Source organism: Nestor notabilis, unplaced genomic scaffold (genome assembly GCF_000696875.1).
Source record: "Nestor notabilis isolate BGI_N333 unplaced genomic scaffold, ASM69687v1 scaffold6542, whole genome shotgun sequence".
In the NCBI taxonomy this organism is placed as follows: Eukaryota; Metazoa; Chordata; class Aves; order Psittaciformes; family Psittacidae; genus Nestor; species Nestor notabilis.
In genome coordinates, this window is record NW_009917817.1 from 1 (window position 1) to 13,076 (window position 13,076).

At 43.5% G+C, this 13,076-nt stretch overlaps 1 protein-coding gene across 1 annotated transcript; it reads left to right on the forward strand.

Moving 5' to 3' along the window:
* Positions 1–2,138: 2,138 nt before the first annotated feature.
* LOC104401741 (cytochrome P450 4V2-like) lies at positions 2,139–12,415 on the forward strand (the record flags this gene model as incomplete). The annotated part of the gene is made up of 7 exons (XM_010009420.1): positions 2,139–2,349; positions 5,220–5,332; positions 6,195–6,280; positions 7,528–7,718; positions 8,142–8,211; positions 10,429–10,555; positions 12,224–12,415. Coding segments are annotated over exons 1-7 (990 nt in total), but the record flags the coding sequence as incomplete, so codon positions are not given.
* Between the last annotated feature and the right edge of the window lie 661 nt (positions 12,416–13,076).

The window sequence follows — 13,076 nt, forward strand, 5'->3', positions numbered from 1 at the left end:
AGGCCAGCTACGCTCCCACTGAAAAAGAGATTCTGGGGGCGAGTCACCTGGAAGGCCCAGATCACTGCTTGGGTCAGGCTGGGTATCAGTTGGCAGGTGACGAGCAATTGTATTCTCTCCCTTTGTTATTTCCCTTATCACTATTATTATTAGTGGTGGCAGTAGTGGTTTTGTATTATCCCTTAGTTACTGGACTGTTCGTATCTCAGCCCGTGGGAGTTAAATTCTTTTGATTCTCCTCCCCATCCCTCCTGGAGTAGGGGGAGGAAAAAGGGAGGGAGGTAGTGAGCAGCTGCGTGGTGATGATTTACCGGCTGGGCTTAAACCATGACACCTTGTGAAAAAATGAATGCAAATCACAATCTGGTAGAAAACTCCTCTCCTACAGAACATCTTCCAAGGTTTGTAATGATTGCAAGTCTCAGTGACGTAATTAGGCCTCAGAGATACCAGACCTCTCATTTGTTCTTTCTTGGGTATCTCATTCCAGTGCAGTTGCTGCCTTTTGTTAGCAGCATCACCATTGCCAGCTGCTGGCAGGATTTTGCAGTGTTTGTTCTGATAAGTTCCCTACTGCTTTTCCTGTGGCTTTTCACTCCGTCCGTGCCGTTTCACTGTTTCTCATTTTTTTTTCCCGCAGAAGGAGTTATTAGCAGTTAAGAAACACATGTTTTTGACTCAGAACCACAATTAACCACTTCGTCTAGTTATCAGCTCCATGAAGGCAACAAACTGCGAGGTTTTTTATAAAGAAGAGATCATAATTACTCTGTTGATCTCCATGTTACAGAGACAAAAGGTGAGCCTCTTAATCCTGCCTGTGTGCTTCCTTCCTGGGATGTCACCTGAACAAAAAAGGGTACTGATGGCACATAGCTTACCTTATGTGTTTGCAAGACAGGGTATATATCTGCTACTTTCTCTCATAAACCATTACAAATAACACAAGAATTACAAAGTTAAATCCTAGGTGTTTACAGTGCAAAAAATTGCAACAGCATTTATGATGAAGTGTTTGCTGGGAAATTGCAGGAACAAAGTGCCAAAATTTACTCGCCCTCTGCTGTCGAGGATCATTAGCCCTTCCTTAACTGCTGATGATCTGAGCTTTCTCTGTGTTTCTCGCCTTAAGATGGTTGCTGTTGGTTTACTGGAAGTGCCAGTGCAGTCAGTGCAGTCAATTTTGGTACAAAGCAGATCACCATGCCTATAAGAAGCTGCTGTGGTATATCCAGAGGATGAAGCCATGGTGTCTTTTCACCAAACTTCTGTTTGATCACAAGGGTTTTTTGAGCATTGGACGCTTAGAGGAGCAGGCACTCAGCAGCCCTGCAGCAGTAAGAGCCCCTGGATCCTCCGGAAGCAGGAAGGGCAGCAGTGTATATCGTGTATACGGCATCACTTCTGCTCAGGCACTTTGCAATTTGTGGCACAGGTGCTGGTGCTACCAGTTGTGTTACTGGCACCCTTTAGCCAGTGACTGAGCATTCAACAGTGAGATCAGTAAAGGCCATTTGAACCACGAAACGTCAGCATGCTTTGCAGTGCTGCTCTTGATCGTGGGTCTGTATGGGCTCTGTTTGTGTAAACCATTGAAGCCATCCACCCAACTGAGGGACGTTACTCGCCATCTGAAGCACTTGAAACCCTTCAGGCGTCATGTTGGAGATCACTGGAGCAGTTCTGTATGGCAAAATGGTGCTCCCTGAGCACCTGAAAACAGACGTAGAGAGACGATGTTGAGAAAACCCATCCTTCCCAAAGCAGCAAAAAGAGAAAAAAACTCTTGACAGCAGTTTGTATCTTTTCTTTCTGTGACATTGCACAGACCTGCAAAAAACTTCTTTGTTCTTCACTTGAGCCAGAGGAACCGAGTGAGGGCAGGGAAATATCACTGTTCCCTGTGGCCGCTCTGCTGTCAGGCAGTGCTTGCAGGCAGCCTCTCCACGCACGTGATTTTTAGATCTTTGTTTATTTTCCTGGCAGGAAGCTGCCCTCAGGGCCCGCGTGACAGCTCCGCCTCCTGCTCTGGTGCCTCGGTCCTGGCACACTCAGCCGGGTACAGGCAGAGACGAGACATGGCAGCACTTGTTCCCCAGTAGAGATCAAGGCTCGGAGCGGGAGGCTGGGAGGTGACGATGGAGGTCATGCAGGGAGCTGCACGGGGACCCCAGCTGCTGCAGCTGGGAGCTGGGGTGATGGCTTTGCTGTTGGCAGTTGTAGCTGTGAGCTCCCTGCCCTCCCTGATAGATTACTGGAGGCGCTGGTGGGTGCTGAAGCCAGTACCGGGTGTCAGCCCCTGCTATCCTGTGCTGGGAAATGCTCTACTCTTGGAGCGGAAGGGAGAAGGTAGGGACAGCTTATGCCATAGGCCAGCCATGGGGAGGTCCCTGCACTGTGTGGGGCTTTGCTGGAGGAGCCAGCGCTAGGGACATGCTTGGGTGGTTGAAGTGTGGCTGGCTGGGGGGGTTGTAGTGTATGCCATTGCCTTGAGGTGTCTTTGGGCCTTTGGGCAACCTGAAGAGGGGAACTGTGTGAGAAGTGGGCAGTGGGAGTGAAAGGAGATATGCTGCATAAATGCAGGGTTGTTACCGGTCAAAGGTTAGCTGGAGGCTCAATCTAAATGTGGCTTCCAGATGTTGATGCTGGACTCGGACCTGTTTCCAGTTGTTGGTGGGGCAGAACATGAATCCTGTGGAGTACGTTTTTGCGACAGGGAAGCATGCTGGCTGCTCTGGCAGGAAGTGCTGTTTCACAGCACGGAGTACTGTGTACCCATGGCTGCGATCCAAACAAAGATTTAGCTTGCGAAGGAAAAATAAGTCTTTAAATAATTATCTTCCTCCAAGTGAGCATGTGCAAGGGACTTTAGCATGCTGAATACTGGGTCAGTTTCAGAATTGGTTGTGCCTCAGCTTTACGCATTAGATACAAAAGAACTTGCTGAGTATTTGCAGTACATGCCTCAAAAGCAAACCTTTCTGTTCTTGCACTGATCAAGCCAGATGCTTGAGAGAGCTCAAATGCATGTTCTTTTTTCATTTGGTACTTGGTTTTGCACAGGAGCATATTCCTTTAGGAGTCTGTGGTGTGAAAGCAGCTCTGGCTGTGCTGTTGGTGGACCAGCAGATTCTTCTGGGTGTTTTTTGTGGTGCCTGCGTATACCAGTATGCTCTATGCACATGCACTGCTGGCTGTGCTGCCAGGTATGCTGCCAGAAGAGAGAGCAGCTGGGACATGGGAGCATGGCAAAGCCAAGGACAAGTACAGTGATCCCTCTATTTGTGAGGGTACATGCTTGCATCTTTCTTCCAGATCCCATCCCATATAAGGGCAAGCAGCTTTCCCTGAAGCTGACTTTGGGGAAACAGTAGCAGGATCATAGTCAGGATGTGTATATGAGCCTGACTATGACAGAAATCTTTTTTTTTTCCTTCCTTTTAGATCTCCTTAGAAAAGAAATAATAATAATAATCAACAAACAAACAAACAAACAAACAAAACCACCAAACAACCCCACAACATTGCTTCTCTCTCCAGAAAGCAATTTGATGGCGACTTTTGTATTGTATAAAGTCTGTCATCTCCTTTGTTAGCAGGAGTTGCATAGCCTCCATGCTTCGGTTAAGTCCACAACCACCTGTCTTTGTTCTTCTTTAGTTACGTAAAAATGAGTGAAGTTTGTGGTTCATAATATTTTTCATCAAATATGTAACAATTAAAAAGTATAGGTTTTAGGAAAAAGAATAAGGTTTTATAGCAGAAAGAAAAATGTGTTTTCATCTGATGGTGATTTTATTTATTGATATAGGTAGACAAATGCTTCGAAATTGTGATATCTTAATTATGGTGATGTTAGAGAAAATATTTTTAAAACAGTAAAATAATCTGAGAGTCTTAAGCTTTTTGGATGAGGTGTCATTAGAACTTTGCCTGTGACTAGGGACTGCTTTTTGGGTATCTGTTAAGAAACTAGGCTTTTTTCCTTTTTTGGGGGGGACCTTTGACTTTTCAGCTCTGCAGAGGCCTTAGAAGGATCATTTATTGTTTAATATGGTTTCTGGAAAGGCAAAGGCATGTTTAGCCTTTGAACATCCTGATAGCTGCCACCTCTTCTACAGTTGCAAAGTGAATGTGGTTGCCCTCTGCAATAAGATAGCTGGATCTGTGAGTGAGTGAAGAGCAGTAGATGGCATTTAATTTAATTCGGCAAGGTCTTTGATACCACCTCCCTTGCTTTCGGTATAGTTAAACTGACAAGATGTAGACTGGATAAATGGATAATAATGTGGGCAGAGAGGTGGCAGGATTGCCGAGCTCACTGGTATGAAGTCCAGCTGGTAGCTGGGTAACAGTGGTATCTCTCAGGTGGTCTGTAGCATAAATAATCATGTGAGTCTGTGCCCTTAGAGATGGGAACATCTGAATTGACAAAACTGCAGTGGTCCTGTACGTCACCCCCTTTACCCTCAATAAGGTTTGTAAAAGGACAAGAGTGGAGTTTAACCTTGGAGCAGCCAGCTATCAAAAGCCCCTGCTAGAATTGCAAACCATCACTGATGGTCAGGGCTGCAAGGGAGTGAGAGGATTTAAACATGCTGGAGTAAGAAGTATTTTGCAGACAGTAGTGGTGTAAGGGCTCCAAAGATTTTCTTCTGGAGTCCAGCTACCAGAAACTAGACGTTTCAAGTGATACTGATTCCTGTGCAGTGCTCTACCACTACTGTTCATGACATCATCTGTGTGAGCACCAGAAATGTAGTACCTGGCAATGAGGCCTCAGGAGGGAAAAGGCTTGGTGCTGTATTTGGAAAGTAAAGAAGCGGCTTGATACAGTGTTTTGGCTAGTGTCAGATAAGCCAAAATGTAAGCATAACCTTGATAAAGTTTGATTTGTCTCAGTTGTTATGAAGAGTATTGCAATACAGAAGGTCCATGCTATAGTGCTTGTAGACTGCTTAAATCAAGCTGCCTTGTCTACAGCTAGGAGAGGTTTCTCTAGAATAGAGTGCTTTCAAGAGTACAGCTATAAAGAAACACTCCTTCAGTACAGCTGATAACTAGGTGCAAAATACACTGCTTGGTCATAGTAGCAAGATAAAACTACAACAAAAACATAATTACAGGGCATACGGTGAAAAACAGTTCATTACAGAAGTCCTGCTTACTCAGCAAAACCTTCTTTAAAAAAAAATTCTAATCTGCTTTTTTCATTCCAGGTTTTTTTAAACAACTGCAAGTTTATGTTGAAGAGTTCAGGAGCTGGCCATTGCTGAAACTTTGGATAGGACCATTGCCTGTCATGGTTTTGTATCACCCTGAGAGTGTGGAGGTGAGTGTGCTTGTCTCCTGTCTATTTTACTGACATGAAAAGCAGTGTCCAACCTGTTAGTTTTTATTCTCTCAACGTAATTTTGATTTTACTTGAAATGGTCCTTGACCCAGTGCTAAAGAAAGGCTGAAAGTGGAAGAATAGAAGAAGTCTAGTCATGGAAAGAAGTAAATACTGAAGATGGCCAGCAAATGAAAGCACCAGCTCACTATGTTTTATGTAAAGAAGCATCTCCTTTCACTTTGTTTTCGCATGTCTGAAAGTTTCTGCTCCCAAGATCAGAACAGAGAAGCAAACACCAGACTGGACCACTGATGTTGGGATAGGACATTATGAAATGCAGGTTGCAATGCTTTGTATCTAACTGCATTAGAACTTGGTGGGTCTGTCTTGATGCCATGAAATATAGTTGTTAGTTTTGTTACTGACAATGATTGTCCTTGAACTGGGAAGATAGAGTTGTTTGTTTGTTGGAGTGTTTATTGAAGAGATGGTACTTTTTGTGAGTCTGATTAAGGCGAGAAACCTTTAGGTTTTCTCTGAGGTCTGCCTGTGACTTTGCAACACAAATTTTTCTTTTTCAGGAAGATAAGGGGAGTGGGAGTAGTAGTTTTTGAGTGTTTCATTTGTTTCTCAGGATTGGGACATTTACTGAGACTTGAGGGTGTGAACTCAATGTTGCTCCTGCAATGTTTCAGCTTGTACTGAAATACAGTTCATTTTACTGAGGCTTGGGGCATTTTTGTGAAGGAACTGAGTTTGGGTGAAGTAATCTCAGCTGAAGAAATCTTTCTCCATCTAACATGTAACTAACATGTAATGGTTTATCCTTTCCTTTTTTTTTTTTTTTTTTTTTGGACAGGTCATTCTGAACAGCTCAAAGCATATAGAAAAATCATACATGTACAAATTCCTACACCCTTGGCTGGGCACTGGACTTCTGACAAGGTATAGTGAAATGCAGATGCCTTGGTGTCCTTTTGGAATCTGCAGGGTGTATGATAGGAAAAGGAGTTGGTGGCAGGAATGGTCTGTGTATCTCTGAACAGAGACGTAGATGATACCTGTAGAACTCTTATTCCTTGTGGTGGTCTCTATTGCTCTTTAGAAGCTAATGTCTGATAAAAAAATCTTTCTGCATAATGTGTTTCTTGGCAAATTTGGCCATTGTTATGTTTTGTCCAGAGGTTTGAAATGAATGTGGATTTTGGGAGATTGTATCCTATGGCAAGTGGTGTCCGCCATGCTGCGGGCTGGATGTTTTGAAGGTTCTGATGTATATGAAGTGGTTGGACTATGGCAGAACGACGACTGTGTGCATTGCTTATCTCAGCTGGTGGCACTGCAAACCAGTAGAATGGGCCCGAGGTTGGTGATACTTTGGGGTCAGATGGGAGAATATCTTAACCCTGTCTTTCATTTCCCTCATGAAGTGGAGACTTGTAAGAGCTGAGCCTGGGTAAGAGTGCAAGTCAGGAGTGAAGAGAAGAAGGAGCAGTAATGTAAGGGTTTGGTGTCCTCTGGTCTTGGGATGGTCAAGTAGGGGTTGGTCTGGATGATGCAGATACTCAAGAGCCAGCAAGGCAAGTGTAGAGTGCCTCCGGTGCCTCTATGTTGTTATGAGAAGGTCAAGGTCCTCCTGTTAGCAGTGGAGCTTTGTTGCCAGTTTGGTACCCTCAGAGGTGAACTCCTTGTGCTTTGTGATGGGACCATGATATAAAGGAACCAGAAATTGAGGCAGTCAGTTGGGTAATGTCTGTGGACAACTTTAGTTCTCTGCAATCCTTGTTTCCTAGTCAGTGGATGAAGATCTGCATGGGTGGTGATTCACAGAGGTTGACTGAGGTCTTGATCCTAAATAGCTGGTTTGTCCTATAGATGGCTTCTGCTCCATCCCTCTATAGAGATCAGCCTATACACTGAGCAACCAGAGGCTGTCTTGCCTTGAAGGCTTGTTGTCATCTCCTTTTGTTGAGAGCAGCTGTAGAAATGGTAGTTTGTGCTTTGGAGAGAGCTGGAGCACTAAATATTTCTATCCTGGGAAGTGCTATGGACAGCTTGAAGACCCGTCTACAGCATATCTGTCTGTGAAGGTGTTTCAGGTTGCAGTTTTTACTGTACACTTCCTGTGATGATGAGGATTTTATTTTTGCCTGGAGTTTTTAACCTTTCCTTCCTCCTTGTTAATTTTGCAGCACTGGAGACAAGTGGCGATTGCGGAGGAAGATGATAACTCCCACGTTTCACTTCACGATCTTAGCTGACTTTCTAGAGGTTATGAATGAACAAGGAACTATTTTATTGGAGAAACTTGAGAAGCATGTTGACAAGGAGCCATTTGATGTCTTTCTGGACATCACTCTGTGTGCCCTTGATATCATCTGTGGTAAGTCCTCTTCAGTTGTATGGTGGGGCTGTGAATGATGTAGGGGCTCAGAAGTACAGCTGCGCCTCACATGTTGTGTGAGGAGATGGTTGAAGAGGAATGTTGCTGCACACTGTGTGGATGCATTTCTATCCTCCCAAGACCATCCTTTTCCCTAGGGTGTCTTCTGTGCATCTGAGCAGGTGAGTTTGTAGGATGGGCAGGGCAGAGGTATCAGTCTGAAGTGAGGTTGTGTTGAGGAGCAGAGTTCCTGGGAATGTAAATATAAAGCAAGCTCATTTCCTGTAACGGGATATGTGTATTCACCTGCTCAAGGGATGAAGTGGTGACAATCAAAACCTGAGAGCAGTAGTAACTTACTGTGTACAGGGACTCTGCATTCCACCTTGTACTCATGAACCATTGATGATTTCCTCCTCCTAGAAACAGCGATGGGCAAGAATGTGGGTGCTCAGGAGAATAAGGATTCTGATTATGTTCATGCTATCTACAGGTAAAAGGACATTTTCCTTGGCTGCTTTGTAGTTGGGCTGGAGTTGATGCTACTGGTGTCAGGAGTTCATCTGCTGTGAGCCACATACTCAGTTCCTCCACAAAAATGCCCCAAGCCTCAGTAAAATGCACTGTATTTCAGTACAAGCTGAAACATTACAGGGACAACACTGAGTTCACACCCTCAAGTCTCAGTAAATGTCCCAATACTGAGAAATAAATGAAACACTCAAAACCTACTACTCCTACTCCCCTTATCTTCCTGTGCTGATTGGCAGCTGAACATGAGCCAGCTTGTGCCCAGGCAGCCAAGAAGGCCAACAGCATCCTGGACTGTAAATATAAAGCAAGCTCATTTCCTGTAACGGGATATGTGTATTCACCTGCTCAAGGGATGAAGTGGTGACAATCAAAACCTGAGAGCAGTAGTAACTTACTGTGTACAGGGACTCTGCATTCCACCTTGTACTCATGAACCATTGATGATTTCCTCCTCCTAGAAACAGCGATGGGCAAGAATGTGGGTGCTCAGGAGAATAAGGATTCTGATTATGTTCATGCTATCTACAGGTAAAAGGACATTTTCCTTGGCTGCTTTGTAGTTGGGCTGGAGTTGATGCTACTGGTGTCAGGAGTTCATCTGCTGTGAGCCACATACTCAGTTCCTCCACAAAAATGCCCCAAGCCTCAGTAAAATGCACTGTATTTCAGTACAAGCTGAAACATTACAGGGACAACACTGAGTTCACACCCTCAAGTCTCAGTAAATGTCCCAATACTGAGAAATAAATGAAACACTCAAAACCTACTACTCCTACTCCCCTTATCTTCCTGTGCTGATTGGCAGCTGAACATGAGCCAGCTTGTGCCCAGGCAGCCAAGAAGGCCAACAGCATCCTGGACTGTGTCAGAAACAATCTGGCCACCAGGAGCAGGGCAGTGATCATCCCCCTGTACTTGGCACTGGTGAGACTTCACCTTGAATGCTGTGTTCACTTTGGGACCCCTCACTACAAGACAGACATTGGGATGCTGGAGCATGTCCAAATAGGGGCAACAAAGTTGGTGAAGAGTCTAGAGTGTAAGTCTTATGAGGAGCAGCTGAGGGAACTGGGGTTGTTTAGTCTGGAGAAAAGGAGTCTCAGGCTCCTGAAAGGAGCTTTAGGTGGGTGTCAGTCTCATCTCCCAGGTAGCAAGCAATAGGACAAGAGGAAATGGCCTCAAATTGTGCCTGGGAGATTTAGATTGGATATTAGGAAAATTCTTTCCCTGAAAAGGTTGTCAAGCATTGGAACAGGCTGCCCAGGGAAGTGGTTGAGTCACCATCCCTGGAGGTATTTTAAAGTCTAGGTGCGGCACTTAGGGACGTGGTTTAGTGGTGGACTTGGCAGTGCTAGGTAAATGGTTGGACTCGATGACCTTAAGAGTCTTTTCCAACCTAAACAATTCTCACCCCTAGCCTTTGATGGGGCTTGTTGAGACAAGTGTATAACAAAAAAGGGGTGGAATTAGAGGGTTTGATTGTCATCAGTTCCTTGGCCTCTCCCAAATAACACCTTGAGTGGGCCCAAAGTTAGCCTAAATATAATAATTACTCCTCAAAGTCTCTTTCTATAGCCAGAAGTGTATGCAAGAGCCGAATAGCAATGACAATCAGCTCTTTCAAATGTTCTCCAGTTCTGTTTGAGCATACTTGAAGTTTCATATTCTTTAAGTACTTTCCATTTGCTGTTTGGCATATATATTATCTGGACAGTCAAGTAGAAATATAATGCTTTCAGATGGCTGTTTGAGGTCTTGAGGCAGATATTTTGGAACCCTCCCTGACATGTCTTTTCAGGATGTATGCAGATTTTTCATCATGGTCAATGCTTTACTGATGTGGAGTGGGACTGAACTGGATAGCTGAACATGTGTTTCAAGAGGATTCCAACTAAATGAGAACACACTCTTTTTCTCAGAGATCAATGCATAACAATATAAATCATGGTGATGCTCAGACAGGTGACAGAATTAAAATCAGGAAACAAATATGAACAGCCTTCCCTTCAGATGAATGGGTTTAAACCCATACAATATGTTAAGCTCCACTTCACTGGGGGAAGTAGAACTTTTTTTTTTTTTTTTTAGTTCATGAAAATATGTCGTAAATTTGGGGTTTTTTTTGTTTTTTTTTTTGATAAAGGAATGTTATGTGATGTAATTAATTTGCCCTTAGGATGAGCGATCTAATCCAACAGCGACAGATGAGCCCGTGGCTTTGGCCTGATGTTGTATATTCGCTGTTCAAGGAAGGAAGAGAGCATGAGAGGAACCTCAAGATCCTTCACAATTTTACAGATACAGTATAGATTCTTTTCTTTTTTTTTTTTTTTTTTTTTTAATGGTACATTTTAGTTGTTGGAATGAAGACTTGCACTCAGTAGAGAGCTTCCAAATGATGGTGAGGCTCAGCTCCCTTAATATGCATATATTAAAAGGAGAACACTCTCTCCATTCGAATGCTGAGGAATTCCCTGAAAAGAAGATAACAGCTGACCTCACTGTCAGGAGCTCTGTTGTATGTAAGCAAGGGAGTATACAACTCCAAGGGAGTAACAGGACTTGCAGGTCCTTGACTACCAAAACAAACAACACGAATTCATTGATCTCTTGTTCTGCCCCAGATCCTCCACAACTGAATTGCTTGCAATAACTCACTGCCGGGTCTGTAGCATTAAGCATAGGGTTCTGTGTGGTAATACCGCTTGATCCAGCTCTCAGAAACTGAAGCCTGTATTCATTTTCCCCTGTTTGGAGAAGAACTGCTGAGATGAGCAAACGCATGGAGGTCCCCACATCAGTAGTAAGATGCTTTGACATGGAAACTATTAAGCATATATCTCTGACTTGGCTTAAAATGCAGCATTCTACCAGCATATTGACTGTGCATGTAACAGTCCTTTCTCTCACCAATTAATTCCCATGCTGTTCTTGCCATTGGTTGCCTTCCCAAATCTACTGTTAAAATGTTACCAGAGAGGCTGCTTTCCCTGAAGGAGATGTATCTACCCCACAATGTCATTTTATCAATGCCCATGACAAGGAAATAATCTCTGAAGTTTCAGTACATATAATGATCCACACTGCATTTTTTCTAAGTAGTTCATGTTTTGCTTCCTTTTATTGGGAATTGTAGCAGTGTAACACAAGAGAGCCTCTTAAAGGGATCTAAGATAACATTTGCTTTCTTCCCATAATGGTGCACTGAATATATGAAGCCAAATCTTAGAAGCTTTGGGAGCAGTAAATAATAATATCCCTTGAAGACAAGGGAGCAGTAAATAATAATATCACCTAATGTAGCACTGAGACAAAAGGTGGATCGGACGTGTCTTCATATGTTCAGCAAGGGAAATAATGTGTGTGTATATAACAGTAACTTTTTTTTTTTTCCTGGTCAGTGCTTTCTTTGAATAGAATTACATCCCCTACAGTCTTTATTTTTAAATTATGTTGTTGTTGCTGAGAGCAATACCAGTTTATTGAAGGGTTTTGTTTTGCTGTTATGACAATGGTGGTGACAGCATGAAATCTCTGTCACTGGGGCTGTATTTCAACCTGAAAAAGGGAAGTTCAACCATTGCTCTCATTTGAAGAGAATTTGAGATGCATTAGTGTAGTGGTTGCAGCTATGCTATGTGCAGTCCAGATGCAGGGTCGTGGAGTGCCCTGACTTCTCTTCAGTCTGTCATCCTTTCCTTAGTTACTGGATAAAGACTATCATCTTCTTCGTGGTAAGTCTGTTCAAATAGTGGTGATGTTCTGTGATTTGCTGTCACTAATGTTGGCCTTCACAATTGGCTTGTTCCAGATATTCTGGATGTGTTTACACTTTTTGATCAACAAGCATGGTTTGACTATCTATTTTCTTGGTCTCACAAAGGCTGTTCAAGGTTGGGACAAACCTGTGTGATGTAGACTGTGCACATGTGCTGCATGCATCATACCTAATTTAACGGTTCTAATCTCAGGTCATTGCAGAAAAAGTTGCAGAACTTGAAAATGCCAAGCAAACAAAATGTGATACTGATGGCAGCTGTGAAGAAAGTGGGTCCAAAAAGAGAAAAGCTTTCCTAGACATGCTGCTGAATGCAACAGATGATGAAGGGAACAAATTGGACTACAAGGATATTCGTGAAGAAGTGGATACTTTCATGTTTGAGGTACTCAAGGAACCCATTGGTTTGTTGGTTGGGGGTGGGGTGTGTTTTTTCTTCTTTCCTCAGAACCTGAGATCCTGAGATTCACCATTTGCAGGTAGTGACTCTTCCTTTTCTTAGTTCAGGAGAACTAAGGTTTTGTATGGAATTAGTATGAAGTTATTTTAGCCCTATAAGCCTAAGAGGAAATCTCTGTAGGATAGAAACCACTGAAGGATAGAAACATTTGATCCAGTACGCTGGCAAAATGTTGGACAATATACATGTGGCAGGCCCTGCCTATGTGAACAAGTTGTACTCATGAAAGCAAGTGAGTGGTAAGAGCTTAATGGCTGATGTGGGCCATGGCCTCTCAGCTCCTGTTACAAACCTTATTAATGCAAAAGAGAGCTCTAAATAGTTTCAGTGTTTTGCCTTGCATTTTGTCAGTTCCCCTCACGCTTTGGCCCTTGCCATGTTGGCTGTAACCTCCTGGTTCTGTCATCAGCTGTGCACTGATGTACTGTCTTCTTGTGTCTGGTTTCCTGTCCAATGAAGGATCTAAACAAGACTTTCACAAGTGTTCCACACACCTCCATTATGTGGACCTAAATTCCATCTCATAGAATCATAGAATGGTTGGGGTTGGAAAGGACCTTAAGATCATCTATTTCCAACCCCCCTG